Raw genomic sequence first — 20,189 nt, 5'->3', positions numbered from 1 at the left:
TCACTAGCAGTCGAGATGACAGGCACCTTATCCGCATGGCTGTAGCAGATCGGGCAGCCACGTCTCGATCCCTGAGTCAACAGATGGGGACGTTTGCAAGACAACAACCATATGCACGAACAGTTCAACGGTGTTTGCAGCAGCATGGACTATCAGCTCGGAGACCATGGCTGCGGTTACCCTTGACGCTGCATCACAGACAGAACTACCTGTGATGGTGTACTGAACGACGATCCTGGATGCACGAATGGCAAAACGTCATTTTTTGTGATGAATCCAGGTTATGTTTACAGCGTCACGATGGTCGCATCCGTGTTTGGCGACATCGCGGTGAACGCACATTGGAAGCGTGTATTCGTTATCGCCATACTGGCGTATCATCCGGTGTGATGGTATGGGGTTGTTCGCATTGACAGCACTTTGAACAGTGGACGTTACATTTCAGATGTTTTGCGACCCGTGGCTCTACCCTTCATTCGATCTCTGCGAAACCGTACATTTCAGCAGGATAATGCACGACCGCATGTTGCAGGTTCTGTACGGGCCTTTCTGCATACAGAAAATGTTCGACTGCTGCCCTGGCCAGCACATTCACCAATTGTAAACGTCTGGTCAATGGTGGTCGAGGAGCTGGCTCGTCACAATACCCCAGTCGCTACTCTTGATGAACTGTGGTATCGCGTTGAAGCTGCATGGGCAGCTGTACCTATACACGCCATCCAAGCTCTGTTTGACTCAATGCCCAGGCTTTTCAAGGTCGTTATTACGGTCAGAGGTGGATGTTCGGGGTACTGATTTCTCAGGATGTGTGCACCCAAACTGCGTGAAAATGTGATCACACGTCAGTTCTAGTATAATATATTTGTCGAATGAATACCCGTATATCACCTGCATTTCTTATTGATGTAGCAGCTGTAATGGCCGGTAGTGTAATATGATGGGGCAGATGGCCGTGCAGTGAGTGTGCTGGTGGCAGGTACTCACGTCGACGGAGATGCCGGGCACGGGGAAGAGGAGCGCCGGCGGCGAGTCGCGTGGCACGTAGCGGTAGAACTCGCGCCCGTCCTTGTACCACTTGACGGAGTACAGCGACTCGCCCTCCAGGTCGAAGCGGCACTGCAGGCGCGCCGACTCGTGGCGCACCGCGTGCGCCGGGATGTGCGCCTCCGCCATCCGCAGGCCCGCAGAGCCTGAAACAGCGGCACTCGCAGGTTCAAAAAAAAATGTTCAAATGTGTGTGAAGTCTTATGGGACTTAACTGCTAAGGTCATCAGGCCCTAAGCTTACACACTACTTAGCCTAAATTATCCTAAGGACAAACATACACATCCATGCCCGAGGGAGGACTCGAACCTCCGCCGGGACCAGCCGCACACTCCATGACTGCAGCGCCCTACACCGCTCGGCTAATCCCACGCGGCTCATCGCAGGTTCCACTGCGACTAACGGAACAGGCTACAGTATTCCGATGTGGGTCCCTCAGCCAATGGGATATAGATAGACGGTCGTTTATATTTCAGATCAGGACCCTCGGGGGAAGTCCACGGCGTGTTGCACGTCGATCTTCACTGGCACCCGTGGGACACCAAAGCCGGAGACCGTTACCAACACGCTAGGTTTCCACGCCATTGTGGCCGAAGCGTTGCGACTCTGCTCCTCCACAAAAGAACAGCCCTCATCTAGTCACAGACACTAAAAAGCTCGTCTTTAGCTAACATGAGAACGCCGCCATGCAACAGTAGGCCCATAAAACTTTAAAAAGAGTGAAGATCAAATTCGCTGGTTACATTGTTACTCTCTATTTACGTGAGAGGGGATTGCAATATCGTACCAGTTCTACTCTTCAAGCCGCCGTACGGTACGTGGTCGTAGGCATACTGTACCACAACTAGTCATTTCCTTTTCCGTTCCGTTCATAAAAAGAACCAGCGAAAACTTTATCTTATCTTTGTGGCCCTTACGACAAATTTGCATTGACCGCAGTAAACGCGTTCCCAGTCAGCTTCAATCGTCGGTTCTCTAAATTTTCTCAATAGTGTGCCTCGATAAGAACGTCCATTTTTCTCCAGGGAGTCGGATTACCTCCTTGTTGCTGGAACCTACCGGTAACAAACCAAACACGCCGCCTGTGAATTGCTCGATGTCTTCCTTTAATCCGACGTATGCGGATCCCAAACACTCGAGTAGTGCTCAAGAATGGGTCGCACTAGTGCCCCATATGGAGTCCCCTTTACGGATCAATCACACTTTACTAAAATTCACTCAGTATACCAACGTTGACTAATCACCGTCCCTAATTCAGTCCTTACATGGTCGTTCCATTTCTACATCTACATCTACATAAATACTACGCAGTCCACCATACGGTGCGTGGCGGAGGCTACCTCGTACCATAACTACCATCTTCTCTCCCTGTTCCACTCGCGGGAAACTAGGGAAAAATGACTGCCTATATGCCTCTGTACGAGCCCTAATCTCTCTTATCTTTGTGGTCTTTCCGCGAAATATAAGTTGGTGGCAGTTAAATTGTACTGCACTCAGCCTCAAATGTTGGTTCTCTAAATTTCCTCAGCAGCGATTCACGAAAAGAGGGCCTCCTTTCCTCTAGAGACTCCCACCCGAGTTCCTGAATCATTTCCGTAACACTCGCGTGATGATAAATCCTACCAGTAACAAATCTAGCAGCCCGCCTCTGAATTTCTTCTATGTCCTCCCTCAATCCGACCTGATAGGGATCCCAAACGCACGAGCAGCACTCAAGAATAGGTCGTATTAGTGTTCTATAAGCGGTCTCCTTTACAGATGAACCACATCTTCCCAAAATTCTATCAATATCCCTTTGGAAAGCTACGGCTGCCAATTTAATCGACGTCATTGTGTCAGCACAGCAGTACTAATGCGGTTTGTTTCTCCCAATCATTTGCATTATCTTACATTTTTCTACATTTAGTTAGTTGCCACTCAACACACCAATTTGTAATTTTGTATAAGTCGTCTTGCATCCTCCAAAAGTAACTCAAAGACGACAGCCTGCTGTACATCAAAGCATTATCAGCAACCAGCCATCATAATTATGCTCTTCTTGTTCTGATAAAATTATTTGCTGAGCTAGACGAAAATTCCTTCTTGGTCAATAAATTTTTAAGTATGTCTTTCCTGCATGCTAGCTAACGTAGTCGTCTTCTATTTAATCACGTATTTATCAGTGGTAAATTTAAGATATTTCTTTCCTTGATAAAACTAAGGAAGATCGTATGAATAAGAGACTTATTCATCATTGTAAAATTAACATTTGCACCTTTAATCGAAGCTCCTTGATCCAGTTATATGGCGTTATTGATCTTCTACATATTCACTTACGACGTAATGTTTTATGATTTCTGAGTTTTCCGGGGTGAGAAGGAATGGTTACTGGGCAGTTTTGACACTATTTTTCTGTACATTGATATTTGACCCAGCGACTTCTCGGTTTCCAGACACGCGCTTTAGCATTCGACCAATCTGACCAACAACGTGCTCTTTTAGAATACTGCTGCGCAGTGTGGGATCCTTACCAGATAGGACTGACGGAATACATCGGAAACGTCTTATTCCGGCCCAGGTAAAGACAGCATTCCTCACTGAAAGGTATGTAACAGTGAGCCATATATCGGCTCGTGACCCTACTATCGAAACAAGTTTTTATTCTATGGTACCTTTGCATGTTGTAAACACAGGAGCGCGCAGCATGCCCCACCTGTGTCAGATTTAAGAGCGATGCGTGCGCCGTCTCGTCAAAGACTGCTTAGGCCTGTATGACGGCACTCAGTTCAACAGCTTCCCCCAGAGTGTCCCTGTCATGGCTGCCCTCACTGGTCGTTCTCCTCCGCCCTGGAGGGGAGAGGACCTTGTTGCCAACGCCGAACTACCCATGGCAAACAGGTGCATCATCGCTGCCTGTAGCCCAAATTTATGTTGGCGCTAATCGACCTACAGAATGACCACATCTCTGCCTTGCTACTACCGGCAGACGAACTCTTGATACAAACTCCAAGTTAATTACCCCATTACAACGTAGAGGAATTAAGGAAACGAAGTGTATTTATGTAATTATAAATTAAATAAACAGGTAATCCATTTCTTCACTCGACTTATGACATTTCTTAAGTTTGAAAAAATGACGAAAGTATCTCCGACATCTATAGCATTAAACATAATGCAAGGGAACAAGCTTGTTATAATGAGATGGAACAAGCTGTTCGCCCTCAACAGTTCAAAAAAGGTAACTATTTTAGTTGTACAATATTTGTCCCTTTAAAAGGACTAAAAAAAGACCTATTTTCTGAAGGAACAGTGCAACAGACAAATGGAGGTGTGTTCCTTTAAAAAATATTGTTTGTTGCTCAGCAACATGGAAAACTATTTACTTATTATTTCTTTCATGAGTACTATTGTTTTATGTGTGTAAGAGAAAAATTCATTATTTTTGAACTAGAAAGAATAAACATAGCGATAATTCCAAAGAAGCCAGATGGAGAACGTAATACAAAAGAGAGGTTAAAACAATGAAAAATTCCTGTTGCACCCCGGAAATTTCCAGTCAGACTTCAATCAAGCCTTCACCTCTCAAGTATGTGAGGCGTCACCGGGCCGGACACGTGGTTCGGATTGCACGTTAAACTGTAAGTTTCCTTCCTCCGGTTGGATAAAAGACACGGGTTAAGGACAAGCAAGTCACAGAAGTGGCGTCCAGGCGAAAGACGCACTGAATCACTGAGCCGCACGAAATTGTTAATTGTTATACCATCAGATTTTTGGAAGTCTTGGAAAAGTCGCCTCAGCTGCCACCTTTACAGGTGTGGAATTGCGAAGAAACAAAAATTACGTAGCAAGAGTTCTACAGCGCAGGATTAGGAAGAATATGTCAGTAAGGTAAAGAGTGTCTGTTTTTTTAACGCGATGTCAGCTGAAACAACGGGTTATGAAGCGCTCAGAGAAGCGAGCAAGGGCAGACAGCTTGCAAAACTCGGATATTCATGCGTAACTACACAGAAAACAATAGCCTTTTCTGTATTCGCCTTGGTCTGTTGTTCTCACATGAAAATCTCAAATTTTCTTTAACATATCCACTGCTACCGGCTGCAGTTAGTTATAAAAATGAAAGAGATACAGAGCGCCTGTGTACTTCAAATCTATATCCACCCAAAACTGATTCAACAAAAGAGCTGCTTCAGTGCTCGTAAGGTTTCTTCATGAACGCGACCGCTTTAAAAGTTACGTCACCTGGAAAATCAAGAATGAACCATATCACAGTTCGTATTATTTTGGAAAGAAGATAGATTTTAGAAAACTTTCGATCACAAGTCAGTTAGAGTCGGACCTAAACCTCAGACACTAGCAGTGCAGGAAGCAATCAGTGGTATTTTTAAAAGATCGATACTGGCGATCGACTTAACTGATGCATCGCGATACACCTACATTTACGTCACACTCCGCAAGTCTCCTAATGGTGTGTGGCGTAGGATACTTTCGGTACCACTATCTGATCGCTCCAGCCCTGTCCCACTCGCGAATAGTGCATGGGAAGAATGATTGTCGCTAAGCCTCTGTATTGCCTCTAATTTCTCGAATTTTCTCCTCGTGGTCAATACGCGAGTACTGTCCCGAAATTTCAATAGTAAATCTCTCCGTATGCGCAACGCCACTCTTGTAATCACTGCCAGGAATTTGTTTAGCATTTCCGTAACGCTCTCTCGCCAAGTAAACGATCCCTTCAGGGTCAACTTCCAGAGCCGGCACCATTCATCAATTCTCTGCAGGTCGTTCTGCAAATTCTTAGTATCTTCTAGCGTTGCTACTTTGGTATAGGCAACTGCATTATCTGCGAATAGCCTGAAAGAGCATCCGACGTTTTCTACTAGATCGTTTATGTATATTGTAAACAGCAACGGTCCTATCACACTTCCCTGTCGTGCTCCTGGTGTTACCTTTAAATCTGTCGATTTAGTTCCGTTAAGAGCAACGCATTGAGTTCTATCTGCATGAAAGTCTTGAATCCAATCGCAAGTCTACTCCTATACTCCATAAGCTCGCATTTTTTTCATTAAACGGAAATGCGGGACGGTGTCAAATGCCTTACTGAAATCAAGGAACACGGCATCAACCTGACCTCCTTTGTTAAATGCGCTGTGGATCTCATGGAGGAACAGAGCGAGCTGAGTTTCCCAGGATCTCTGTTTGCCATATCGATGTTGATTTTTATGGAGTAAATATTCATTTTCCAAAAACGTCATATTTATTGAGCATAAAACATGTTCCATAATTCTACAACAGATTGGCGTCAACGATATAGGTCTATAATTGTGTGTTTTTGTCTTGTGGTATTTCTTAAACATGAGAATGACCTGCGCTTTTCTCCAGTCGTTGGGTACCTTTCGTTGCTCAAGCGATCTACGCTAAATTATTGATCGTCATAGAATCTTATGGTATCTCTTCTTGTCCTGACGGATTTCCACTACTAAGCGAATGTAGCTGCTTTTCATTTTTGCGATCGGTTATCTGAATATCTGCCATTTCGACGTTCGCAAAGCGATTGAAAGGAGGGACAGTGTTGCGATCTTCCGCGGTGAAAGATCGAATTCAGTATTTCGGCCTTCTCTCTGTTATCTTCCGTAAATTTAGATCTAGATGGCTGTACTGTTTTTATTTGTAAAACAAGAAACGTGAAAGAATATAGGTGTAATATGCACTATATAAGATTAAATCAAAGTGAATCCAAAACGCCCCCGTCAATGTGACACTCCCACAGTTTAGATTGTTGCACCATAATTCAGGGCCTTACGACACGATTCATGCGACGTCACAAGACTTTCTTCTACGTGGATGGAGACATAAATTTAGGGACACTTTTAACGTAAGTATCGGAACTAAAAGCTTACCTTGGCGCTTGTTGTAAATTGCCAGTTCATATAGGTGAAAGTAGGGGTCGTGCTCTCTCGATCGTTCATTGCCCAATATCTATCGATATGCAAAGTGCCTGTCGCGTTTCTTTTCAACACGTAATTCAGTTACAATTTCTCAGCGTGGTATTCGTCGAGAATACGGCACAGCACTTACTACATTCCGAAGGCTTCTGCAGTGATACCAGCAGATTCAAGACGCTAGTTGTTCACGTAGATGGAAATAAAGAGGCCACGCCCTGTGCTCATTCAAGACGAAAAGGCCATTCAGCTGTTTTGCTAGTTTTATCCTCGTGGCAGCTGAGCTAGCCATTCCACGCGCAGCTACCTGGCATGTTCCGCGATGATTCTTACGCTTCAACCATCACAGTGTTCAACTACTGTATGAACTTTAAGGCGATGCTAAACACGAACCAATAGCCGTCCGCTGTGGCCGAACGGTACTAGGCGCGTCAGTCCGGAACCGCGCAGGTGCTACGGCCGCAGGTTCGAATCCTGCCTCGGGCATGGATGTGTGTGATGTCCTTAGGTTATTTAGGTTTAAGTAGTTGTAGGTCTAGAACACTGATGACCTCAGATGTTAAGTCCCATAGTGCTTAGAGCCATTTTTTGAACCAACCAATAAGTATTCTGTGGCCTAGTAGCAGTGTCTTTCTCAAGTAGTCAAAATGTGCGGAACCATCTACTACTACAATTTTGAATAAAATTCATCTGCAATGACGGCCGAAGACTCACGGTATATGCAGGCCTCTCGTTCTCATATTAGCTTAGGAAATGAGACACTTAAAGTAGTAAAGGAGTTTTGCTATTTGGGGAGGAAAATAACTGATGATGGTCGAAATAGAGAGGATATAAAATGTAGACTGGCAGTGGGAAGGAATGCGTTTCTGAAGAAGAGAAATTTGTTAACATCGAGTATAAATTTAAGTGTCAGGAAGTCATTTCTGAAAGTATTTGTATGGAGTGTAGCCATGTATGGAAGTGAATCATGGACGATAAATAGTTTGGACAAGAAGAGAATAGAAGCTTTCGAAATGTTGGTGCTACAGAAGAATGCTGAAGATTAGATGGGTAGATCACATAACTAATGAGGAAGTATTGAATCGGATTGGGGAGAAGAGAAGTTTGTGGCACAACTTGACTAGAAGAAGGGATCGGTTGGTAGGACATGTTCTGAGGCATCACGGGATCACCAATTTAGTATTGGAGGGCAGCGTGGAGGGTAAAAATCATATAGGGAGCCCAAGAGATGAATACACCAAGCATATTCAGAAGGATGTAAGTTGCAGTAGGTTCAAATGGCTCTGAGCACTATGGGATTTAACATCTATGGTCATGAGCCCCCTAGAACTTAGAACTACTTAAACCTAACTAACCCAAGGACGGCACACAACACCCAGTCATCACGAGGCAGAGAAAATCCCTGACCTCTCCCGGAATTGAACCCGGGAAACCGGGCGTGGGAAGCGAGAACGCTACCGCACGACCATGAGCTGCGGACATTGCAGTAGGTTCTGGGAGATGAAGCTTGCACAGGATAGAGTAGCATGGAGAAATGCATCAAATCAGTCTCGGACTGAAGACCACAACAACAACAACGTTCTGCCAACGGCCTTGTCAGAGAGGGCAGAGGTTCAGGCCACACCCTTGCCTGTTATAACATTTCAGCTCCTCAACACCAAATTAAAACGTTCCACTTCAATTTGTTTGCACTTATAGCGATCCCAGCTTCCTCAACCATATTAAAACGTTGCATTAGGAGGTGTCTGCTTCGTGCAAAAGGTCTTGGGTTCATATTGACGACAACAAATAATTCTTCATTACAGACGTTTATTTACGAACAGAACTGACAGACTTCACAGACTCAACAACTGACTCTCCGAGCTAACGGCACTGCATATCCGAACTTCCGAACTGAACTGGCCACTGACAACTCCTAGGTGTATTAATAACTTTCCAAACAATGAGAGTCTTTGACAATGTTTGTTTACAATACGATAGCAATTCACGACTTAAAACTAAATTAGACATTACGGAATTTTAGTACATATTAAAGTAAGTAAAAAGATCAGTACATATAAATTCTTACAAGCATAATTTCCAAATAGATTTTATAACATTTTTCTACCAGCTTCTGGATAACCTTCACCAGATTTGTACCGATGTTTCCAGAAATATCTTGACATTTGATTCTGGATATATCTTGAGTGATTTACAACAACTATCTATATGTAAAATGATTTAAGTCGTGTTTCAAAACGCAAACAAATCTTTTTAGCAATATTTCTTGATACAAATCGTCTTTCTAAATTAGATTATGAAACAGTTTTCACAAGTTTTCGTATTTTTGCGATCATAATATAGAATTTCTCCATAGAAAGTTCCAGAAGTGTGCATTAAAAGTTCATTTACAGATTTTCTCCTTAGCTGGTGAGTTTTTAAAAGTATCTTGTCCATATTATACGAAATAATTTAGCTCAAAACTGATAATTTATACAATTAATCAGAGCTACAGCAAACAGTGAGTCTTTCTTTTACAAAATGAAATATAATTACAAAATTGAATGAAAATAGGTTACTAACACTAATATATATTTACATTAATTCTATTTTTGTTCTTTCTGTGCAAAATGTCCTAATATTGACACAGTACAATATTTAAACATCACCAAAGTTTCCCTTTGCATTTTGCATATCTGTATCGACATCCCCTAAAAGTCTACAGTATCGAATACTTCAATATGTCCCAATATGTCCTGTAATGTTACACTGTGGAGTGGGAAACGGCCACAGTAAAACGTAGGAATCACCAATAATGAACTGCACGCGGATACAGACGGCAATGGAAATCATTGAATTGAAAACACATAATATGTATCCACTGGTTATCTGGCTTGTAACTGAAACAATCGGACAAGTACGACAAGAACCGCGCTCTGAGTGTCCCGTACAAACTTAGCTATGTATACAGATAATAATAATAATAATAATAATAATAATAATAATAATAATAATAATTCGTTTGGTTCAATGACCTGGAGCTTGTCTTTCTGCTGGATGCCACGCGTTGTATCTGGCGATTGCACAAATTGTTGAGAGGTGAGAGCTAGGTTAAACGACGATTAACAAATCCCTGGTCCGACCGAGATGGGATTCCATTTCCTCTCGGTTTCGTGACACGCGCTTTATTGCTAGACTACAACAGCGATATGTGTATACAAAGTTCATTTGTAGGTTTTTCATAATTAATTTGCGAGTATTAAAATGTATGTCCTCTACATCTGTAGCTTTTGATTGCATTTATTTAGAAGATTAAATTTTTTCGTGGGCACGGGACAGTAGACCTTAGTATTAGACATAAATTTAACTTGATGCCTCTACCCGTTCCTGAGAAAAAGGGGTCCTAACAGTCGGACAGACAGACTGTCTGATAGAGGGGCAACAAGAATTCCTATAAGGGTTCCCTTATTGCCGATTTAGATACGGGACCCTAAAAAGCGACAGATTTCTTCATTACCAAAAGATTCCCAATTACACCCCTATACGTATCTACGGGAGGCAAAGTGGAGGTAACAAGGAATAAAATGCATAAGCAACGAAAATGTAACATTCAACTTGTCGAAACGTGCTAAGAAGACTATAAAACCTGAAAAGGTAAATATACTCAGTGTCATGAAATCAACTGGAAAAGGTACGGTTTTTGCTCAGACGAATATAAGGAAACATCAACAGCAGCTGCAAGTGGTACAATAGAAATAGGACTCGTTATGAATAGGAAGGCAGGACAGAGAATGAGCTCCTGTGTAAAGCTCAATGATAGGGTAATTGTCACCAGAATCGACACCAAACCATCGCCGATAACAGTATTTGAGGTAGACACGCCATCTTAAAAGGGAGAAGAGACCGTATACGAGGAAGTTCAACGTGTGCTTCAATGAATAAAGGGGGAACAGTTTAACAATCAAGGGGAAATGCGGTAGCAGGGGAAGGAATAAAAGACAGAGTTACTCCAGAATCTGGGCTTATTAGTTGTAATGAGAAAGAATAATTGAGTCGTGTAATAATTTTTTATTATCAGTGGTGGATACACTGTTCAAAAATCACAAGAAGAGTAAGTATATTTGTAAAAGATCCGCAGACTCGAAAGGACTCCATTTGGATTACTTCATGGTCGGTAAAGCGTTCCGGAATCAGATACTAGACTGTAAGGCGTACCCTGGAGCATAGATAGACTACAATCAAAATTGGCAATGATGAGGAGTAGACAATACAGAAGAATCAGTTCTAAACGAAGTGAAACTGAATTACTGACGAGTTGTGAGATTCGTTTGACGTTCGCTAAGAATGTGGATACTGCGATACGGAATACCACAGCAGACAGTTCAGTTGAAGAGGTATGGACATTTCAAAAAGGAGTAATCACAGAAGTTAGACATGCAAGGCTCAAGGAAGGTATCTGCGACGAAAGCATAAATTCGTACTTACGAAATATTTCAGTTTATCTCCGAAAGAAGGAAGTACCAAAACGTTCAGTGAAAGACTGGAATACCACAACAAAAAGAGCTTGACAAAACACGTGAAGCATCTAGAAATGGAGGAGGAAACTAAAAGAAACTGCACGGCTGATTAACTTACGTTATTGCAGTGATTACAAATTCGAGTCAAATTTATAAAGAACAAGCAGTATGCTAAGCATTTATCAGTATGATGTTGTACTCTCCATGGTTTGGTTGCATGCATTGATACTGTTAGTGCGGGTGTCACAAAGCCGCCGTATCGCCTACAGAGGCACACTGCTCATGAACTGTTGCAACTGGACTTTGATATCCTAGATACTGGCACGAGGACGGAGTTGGTATCGAAGCTTATCCTACGCACGTCCCATCCAGGGGACAGATCCGGGTCCGTCGTTTGCCTCAGGACCTCCCCAGTATCGTGTAGGATATTCACACAGACACGTGCCACTTGCGAAGAGCATTATCTATTGAAAAACAGCACAATAATGTTGTCACGCGAGAAGTAACACATGACGACGCATATATCTGTGAAGTATCATTGTGCCGTCAGACTGCCCTCAAACACTGCCAGCGTTGATCCGACGCCACACCCGATGGCATCCTACACCGTAATGCCTGGTGTAACACCGCCGTGCCTCACCAAAACATTGTACCAGTCGAATCTCACCCCGATTCGCCGTCATGCCCTCCGATGACGGTCATTCGAGGTAGAGCAGAGCTTCTATTCGTCGGTGTAAACAATGGGAAGCTTATCATCGTCATTTCATGATTCCCAATCTCGATACCTCTCCAATTGCATTACTTGTCTCGTGCTGCTAACTCTAGCCTACACGAAGCACGGTAATTATCTAGTCCAGCCGCTGATAGTCTCTGACCAATTGGGGTGGGGGTGGGGTGGGGAGGGTGGGGGAATTCATCAAATGTTGCAGAGATTCGATTACTTCTTATCTGATTGCAGAAGGAAGTGTGAAAGTATTACGATACGCTTGATGCACAACACTGCTATCCTCCCTTATTGTGGTAGATATGGTCGACCAGAACCTTGACGAGATTGCCTGCCCTCACGTTCCCATACACTACAGCATCGGGTTACTGTCACATCTGAATATCTCACATATCTGGCTGCAACACCATTCGACCAACTGGCGAAACAGAGACCCACAATGAGGTCCCTTACAAACTCTGTCAGGCGCTGATGACGCTGTCTCACACTAGTACGCGCTATCTCTGTTTTTTCAAAGTGATCACTCAACACCTGACGCATTTCACGTCACTTGCATATCACACCAGAACTAGTAGCAATACTAAACACGTACGACAGTAACGTACTCTGATGGTCGTTTTGTCCGCCACATGTAATTCACATACACTTCCACTGTGTGTCCATTTACGAAGCGACACTGACATATGACCATGTCCTCTGGGTGTTTCATTGTTTCTGTCAGTTAGTGTGCCATTTATGAATGAACTAAATAGAAAATTCAGGGAGGCCGAGGCAAAATAGTTTCAGGACAAGTGGAAACAGAAATAGACTCAGAAAGACTGTTTTAGGACCTAAGGAAGTCCGAACAACCTTCGGTGAAACCAAAACCAAGGGCAGTAACATTAAGAGTTCAATTGGAAATTCGCAGTTAAACACAGGAGAGAGAGTGGGTAGGTGGGCAAGAGTACACCGAAAGCCTCTAAGAGAGGGAGAACTTATCTGGTGATGTAGAATAAAAAGAAATGGTAGGACCTATGGAAGACTGAGGAAGCAGTCATAGAATTAGGGTTCAAAAGAGCTTGGAAAGATTTGTGATCAAGCACGGAGGAAGGGATGTAATACATTCCTTCCAAAAACCAAAAATCATTCGGGAATGAAGCAACCAAACTGCTGTTCGTGTTGGCGTGCAGAACACGTAAGGCTGGAGACATACCATGAGACTATCGGAAACACGTCATCCACCCAATCCCGAGGATATCAAGGGAAGATAACTGCGAGAAATATGACACAATCAGCGTAACAGCTTATGAATTCGAGTTGCTGATAGGAATAACATAGAGAAGAATGGGAAAAATGGAGAAACTATTAGATGACGATTTGCTTGGTTTTAGGAAACACAAAGGCAGCAGAAAGGCAATTCTGACATTGCACTTAATGATGGAAGCAAGACACGTTCATAGGATATGTCGATCTAGAAAAGCGCTCGACAATGTGAAATGGTTCAACATGTGTCAAAATACGTAGAACAGTAAACGCTATAGGGAGAAACAGATAATATCAATAACCAAGAAGGAACCATAAGAATGGAAGACGGAGAATGAACTGCTCGGATTAAGAAGGTTGTAAGCGAAGGATGCAGTATTTTGTCTTTACTGTTCAATCTATGCATGGAAGAAACAATGAAAGAAACAAAAGGAAGGTTCATGAAAGGGATAAAAATTTAGGGTAGATGGATACCAGCGATAAGATTTGCTAATGACATTGCTGTTCGCACTGAAAGGGAAGAAGAAATACACAAAATTTTGTGCGTAATGAAGTACGTAATGATTAAAGAATGTATACTGAGAGTAAACTGGAGAAAGATGAAAGTAATTAGTAGCAGCAGAAGTGGGATTAGTGATAAACTTAACGTATATATTATGAAAAAGTCAAAGTTGAAGACTTTGTACCTTGGAATTAAAATAACACTTGAAGGACGACACAAGGAAGACATAAAATCCGACTAGGACAGGTAGTGAGGACATTTCTGGCTAAAAGAAGTCCAAGAGTAAAAGAACACTGACCCCAATCTGCGGAAGAAATTTGTGCAGTTGAGGGCCAGCTTTGTATAGAAACTAATCACGGGCTGTGGGAGAAATTAAGGCGAAACAAACTTTGTTAAGACGTCAGGAAATATCTTCCACGGTAATAGTGGGAGCTGCAGAGGATAAAGACTGTATGATAAGACAGAGGTTGGAGCATGTAGACAAATAATTGATATTTTTTGAGTGTAGTGCTGTATTGAGATGAAGAGGTTGGTATAAGAGAATAGTCCGCAGCGGGCCGCATCAAAACAGCCAAAAGATTGATGACACAAAAAAGTAGCGCTTTGTGGATTTATTCTGGTAGTTGTAAATGGAAAATGAAAGTTTCCTTTCAAGTTCAGGCTAGGTTCCAGTAAAAGTGGAAATGTGTACCGCCGCAACCTAAGAATATGAAGAACACAGTCTTAGTACCATAGTCGATTAGGAGAGACATTATCCAAAGCCTCTCTCATAGTTTTGTTTTGCAGAAAAGAATGCTACAGAAATCACGTGCCAGAATATGTTGGAGGTGTGCCGAAAATTTCACTGAACATGTCAGAGCATCGCGGCACTAACACCAGCGAGTAACAGCATGTTTAACATTAAGATGTCACAGCGATGGATCGCTCGTAAAAGGATTACGGATATCCAACACTAGGTCGCTTGACGTAACGGTGCATGATTCTTTTTGTTTTTAATTTTTGTGTTAATCTCCGCAGTAAGTAATTCCCGACCTTCATAAACACGGGAAGTCTTTGCGTATTTTCTGGTTTCTGTCATGCGTCTGGTGGAGGAATACTGAGAATTTGTGAAACGTACATGAAAACTGATCCCAAGCGTAATTGCGGCAGAACACTGCCACCAGCTGAAACAAACAAATGAGCGTCATACTTATTAAAATTGCGTGAAAGCACACTGTGTTTACTTTACGTCTACTGCAAACGGTAGAGTTTACACATAGAGAAATTAAGGGGATAGCACAATTAACACAAAACTGGAAAAATGCTGATGAATAGCATGGCCGGTATTTTATATGAAATCGGTGAGAGAGCTACATTTTGGCAGTGTTTGCCCGACTTATCCACGCCCCAGCACGCAAGCACTAGAGTCAGGCAGACAGAACTGCTTATCTGAGAGCGAGATACGAGAGGGATGTGATTTTCAGAAGTGCTCATTACGTTTTTTATTTATTTGCAGTGACAGTAATGAAATTAACACAAAGCGATAAGCATCTAAATCAGAAATGAGAGAGACAAGTGTATGGTAACACCAATTACAGTGCTTCTGTTAATAAATTCAGTGAATTCAAATAACGAGTGAAAACTTAAAAATTTAACATACGGGGTCTGGCCGAGAAACTGTGCTGAGTATTGAAAAACAGGCAGGTTTATGGCAAGAAGACATCAATGTCCACGGAATAATATGAGGTACTGAGACAATACGTGCTCTTCAAGGTATACGGAAGACGTAGGGAGGCATGGAAGGTATTACGGAGGATACGTAGATAGAAAAACTAGCCATGGATCTTTTAGTGTGAAAAATTAGCCATGATTCTTTTAGTGTGTTAGTACTCTTCACACATTCCTATATGTACAGAATCTGAATATGCGATATGATGACCTCGCATTGTTGTAAAAGATGTTACAATAGCAACCCGTACTATAGATCTATGTGATTACTCTGCTATTCAAAATAAAGTGTCTGGCTGAGGGTACAATGAGCCACCTTCAAGCTGTCTCTCTATCGTTCTACTTTCGAACGGCCCTGATTTCTCTTATTTTATGGTGATGATCACTTCTCCCTATGTAGGTGGAGAATCGGAGGAGAAAACTGGTAATTGAAATTTCATGAGAAGATTCCGTCACAAATAAAAACGCCTTTGTTTTAATGATTGTCACTCCAATTCACATATCATGTCTGTGGCAGTATCTCCCCTACCTCGCGATAATACAAAACGAGCTACCTTTCTTTGTACTTTTCAGATGTCATCCGTCAGGCCCACCTGATGCGGATCCCACACCGCACAGCAATACTCCAGAATAGGGCGGACAAGCGTGGTGCAAGCAGTCTCTTTAGTAGACCTGTTGCACCTTCTAAGTGTTCTGCCAATAATCGCAGTCTTTTGTTTGCTGTACCCACAATATTATCTATGTGATCGTTCCAATCTAGGTTATTTGTAATTGTAATCCATAAGTATTTAGTTGAATTTACAGTCCTCAGATATGTATGACTAATCGCGTAATCGAAATTTAGCTGATTACTTTTAGTACTCATGTGAATAACTTCACACTTTTCTTTATTTAAGGTCAATTGCCACTTTTCGCACCATATAGACATCTTATGTAAATCATTTTGCAAATCGTTTTGATCATCTGATGACTTTGCAAGACTGTAAATGACGGCATCATCTGCAAACAATCTAAGACGGCTACTTAGATTGTCTCCTATGTCGTTAACATATATCACGAACAATAGAGGGCCTACAAAACTTCCTTGGGGAACGCCGGATATAGATGAGACTGTCCGGAAAGTCTTGTGGTACTCGAGTATGATAGTGCCACAATACCCTCTCTCTTCACACTCTCTTAAAATTGTTATTGTTATGGCCTCAATGTGGTTTGACCCTGCTCGAATTAGGTAGCATGGATCGCACTAGCTTACGAGACAGGGAGGTGTGAGCGACCTTGGTCGAATATGTGCAGCGCACGGCACCGGCGAGCCTCGATGTGATTTTAAGAAGGCTTTCCGCGGTCGTTTAGGCAAATGCTAGTCTACTCACCAATCTCCGCCTCGGAGAATTAGATAGAAAACAGTTTATATATGACAACAGAGAGAACAAAATTTGCTTGATTCAAAAATAGATTGCTCACGTGGCTTCCCTCCTTTTGGTTAGCAGACGACTGAGGCAACAGGAAACTGAATGAAAATGAATTTTCCAAAGCTTGAAAACAGTCGATCCCGTAAGATGGAACAAACCCTAGGAAACAGAGGGAATTACACTACAGCGAAAGGTATAAGTTTGACGTTGTCTGCGTTTTCTCCAAATTTAATATTCCTTATTAAGTCAATATGAGTCATTCAGTCATTTAAAATTTCGGATACAATCTGTAATTGCGAACCTTGTCTTCATATTTAATAAATTTTTTCTGTATAAATAATTATTTCAGAACCCGGTGTTGACCAGGTATTTATTTATTCTTCTATTACTAATAACTCCTCCTTACCTCTCTCTCTCTCTCTCTCTTTCTCTGTCCACCTCATCCTCCTCCCCCCCCCCCTAAATCCCCGTATTCATCAGCTTCTCCTCCCTTCCTCTGTCCATCTCCTTCTGCCCCTCTCTCTGCCTATATCGTCCTCCACCTGTCGCTGTCCGTCATCTATAATTTTCCTATATTCTCCGTTCCTCTCTCTCTGTGCACATCCTCCTCCTCCTCCGCCCCCCCCCCCCCCCCCGTGGCTGTCTCCTCCTCCTCACCCTATCTGTGCCCATATCCACCTTCCCCCTCGATGTCTGTCCAGCCCCCATTCCCTCTTCTCACTCGTCGTTATCACGCTCAGCAAAACATGGCACTGGTAGTTCTTACCTTCACAGTATTTCTTTCAAGATCACAAGTAAAACGTGTTCACATTTGGGTGAAAGTTTTCGAGTGGTTATGAGTGAGCTTTTCACACGTGACCGTATCCGTGTACGCACATGCGAAGTGTATTTCACATGTATTTAACATATTTCACACGTATTTGTGCGCACACTGTATAGCGAATTTGGCTCTGCAGTTTTATTTTCATGCAGCTCAATGTTTACGACATCGTATCTTTGAACTACGTGCCATACAATGGTACAATTTTGCAGGTGCGTCCATTGGTACATACGGCCACTCTCTGCGAGTGCGAATAGAATTAGTTTTAAAGTAGTAATAAATTACAAAATCGGGAATATTGCTTATATTTTTGGCTGTTTTATGTGTTTATGACGGCATATCTTCTGAACTATGAGTCGTATAATGACATAATTTTGCTGGTACATTCAGTGGTATATAAGAGTATTGTATGAGAAACATGCCAGATACATACTGCATGAACAGCAAAAATTTAGTACGCGACAAACTACTTCTCGTTGACACCCGCCATAAAAATAATGAAAGGGAAAACCTTTAATTATTTTGTGGGGCATGTCAGCGAGAAGTAGTTTCATAAAGGTTTGAAATGGCGTGTAAAGTTTCCTTCAAGTCACTATCTTTCATTGTTAGATACTAGATGAGTACAGTGTGGCCATTCGTGCGTCGTGGGCTACACTGTACTTTCAAACCCACCCCATTCGCTTGATAGATAGGTAGTTCCTATCCCCATAGCGATGATTTCCAGACAGGAAGTGATATGTGTCTCAGTTTGGTTGGAATCGGTCCAGTGGTTTTGGAGGAGATGTGGAACATACATACAAAAACAGATGCATATACTGATCAGGCAGAACGTTATGATCACCTACCTAGCCGGCCGCTGTGGCCGAGCGGTTCTTGGCCCTTCAGTCCGGAACCGCGCTGCTGCTACGGTATCAAGTTCGAATACTCCCTCGCGCATGGACGTGTGTGATGTCCTTAGGTTAGTTAGGTTTAAGTAGTTCTAGGTCAAGGGGACTGATGTCCCATAGTGCTTAGAACCATTTCATCCATCTACCTAATAACCGGTACGTCCAACTTTGGCAAGGATAATAGCGTCGGCGCGTCGTGATATGGAAGCAATAAGGCCTTGGTAGGTCACTGGAGGAAGTTGGCACCACATCTGCACACGCAAATCATCTACGTCCCATAAATTTCGGGAAGGAAAGCGATGATCTTCGACGCGAAGTTCAATCACATCGCAGATGTGTTCGATCGGGTTCAGATCTGGCGAGCTGGGGGGCCAGCATATCAATTGGAACTCTTCACTCCATTACACTCCTGGACTTGTGACATGGAGCATTATCTTGATGAAAAATGCCACTGCTGTTGTCAAATATGATCGCCATAAAGAGATGTTCGTAGTCCGCTGCCAATGTAAGGTACTCCTTTGCTTTAATGGTGCTTTGAACCAGCTCCCCTGGACGCATAGATGTCCACGTGAATGTTCCTCAGGGAATAATGGAGCCGCCACCAGTTTGTCTCCGTCCCGCACTACAGGAATCTAGGAGCTGTTCCCCTGGAAGAAGATGGATTCGCGCTCTCCAATCGGCTGCACCAATGTCAAGTGCCGATGCCCACGTATACTAAGAACAACATACACACCCATGCCCGAAGAAGGACTCGAACCTCCGGCGGGAGGGTGACTAACAGTCATTCCTCGAAAGTTAACGCTGCTATCTCTGGACGGGTTGGTGGTCATAATGTTCTGCCTGATCAGTGTACATACCGGGTGATCAAAAAGTCAGTATACATTTGAAAACCCTTGATAAACCACGCAATAATGTAGATAGACAGGTAAAAATTGACACACATGCTAGGAATGACATGGGGTTTTATTAGAACAAAAAAAGAAAAAACGAAGTTCACAAAATGTCCGACAGATGGTGCTGGACTGCAAAACGTCAGTGACTGGGCATGACAATCGTGTATAAAAGGAGCGGTAATGAGAGAGAGAATCAGATGCGCCAGCAGTCGCATCATGTTGACGATACCTGAAAAGGCGCATTTAGTGTAGCTGTATTATCAGAATGGGGAATGTGCTAGTTCAGAGTTACGATCCTATCGCCATAGGAAGGGGATTCGAACGGTTAAAGGTCCGTTGACAAATGCAGCTGTGGCTAGAATGATTTCGAAGTTCGAAGCCACGGGTTGTTTAGACGATAGACCCCGTAGCTGACCGAGCACAAAGCGTAATGCTGCTGAGACAGTTCAGGAAGAAATGGAGATTGTAGCGGGTTCGTCTAAAATCGTGTAGTCGAACTTCCCACCGTCATTCCATACACTACAGTTTGGTTGGCACTTTGCCGTCCCCT

The 20,189-nt window shown here is 42.9% G+C and overlaps 1 protein-coding gene across 2 annotated transcripts in view; it reads right to left on the bottom strand.

The window, feature by feature from the left end:
* Positions 1-20,189, bottom strand: part of LOC126278661 (cell adhesion molecule 2-like) — a 1,323,224-nt gene that overhangs the window by 637,093 nt on the left and 665,942 nt on the right. For both annotated transcript variants that reach the window (XM_049978894.1, XM_049978893.1), the window contains exon 2: positions 985-1,190. In XM_049978894.1, coding sequence (XP_049834851.1) covers positions 985-1,190 — 206 coding nt within the window. The remainder of the gene's footprint in view (positions 1-984; positions 1,191-20,189) is intronic.

Source organism: Schistocerca gregaria, chromosome 6 (assembly GCF_023897955.1).
Source record: "Schistocerca gregaria isolate iqSchGreg1 chromosome 6, iqSchGreg1.2, whole genome shotgun sequence".
In the NCBI taxonomy this organism is placed as follows: domain Eukaryota; kingdom Metazoa; phylum Arthropoda; class Insecta; order Orthoptera; family Acrididae; genus Schistocerca; species Schistocerca gregaria.
The sequence above is the reverse complement of the archived record's forward strand: the minus strand, read 5'-3'. Positions and strand labels throughout refer to the sequence as shown.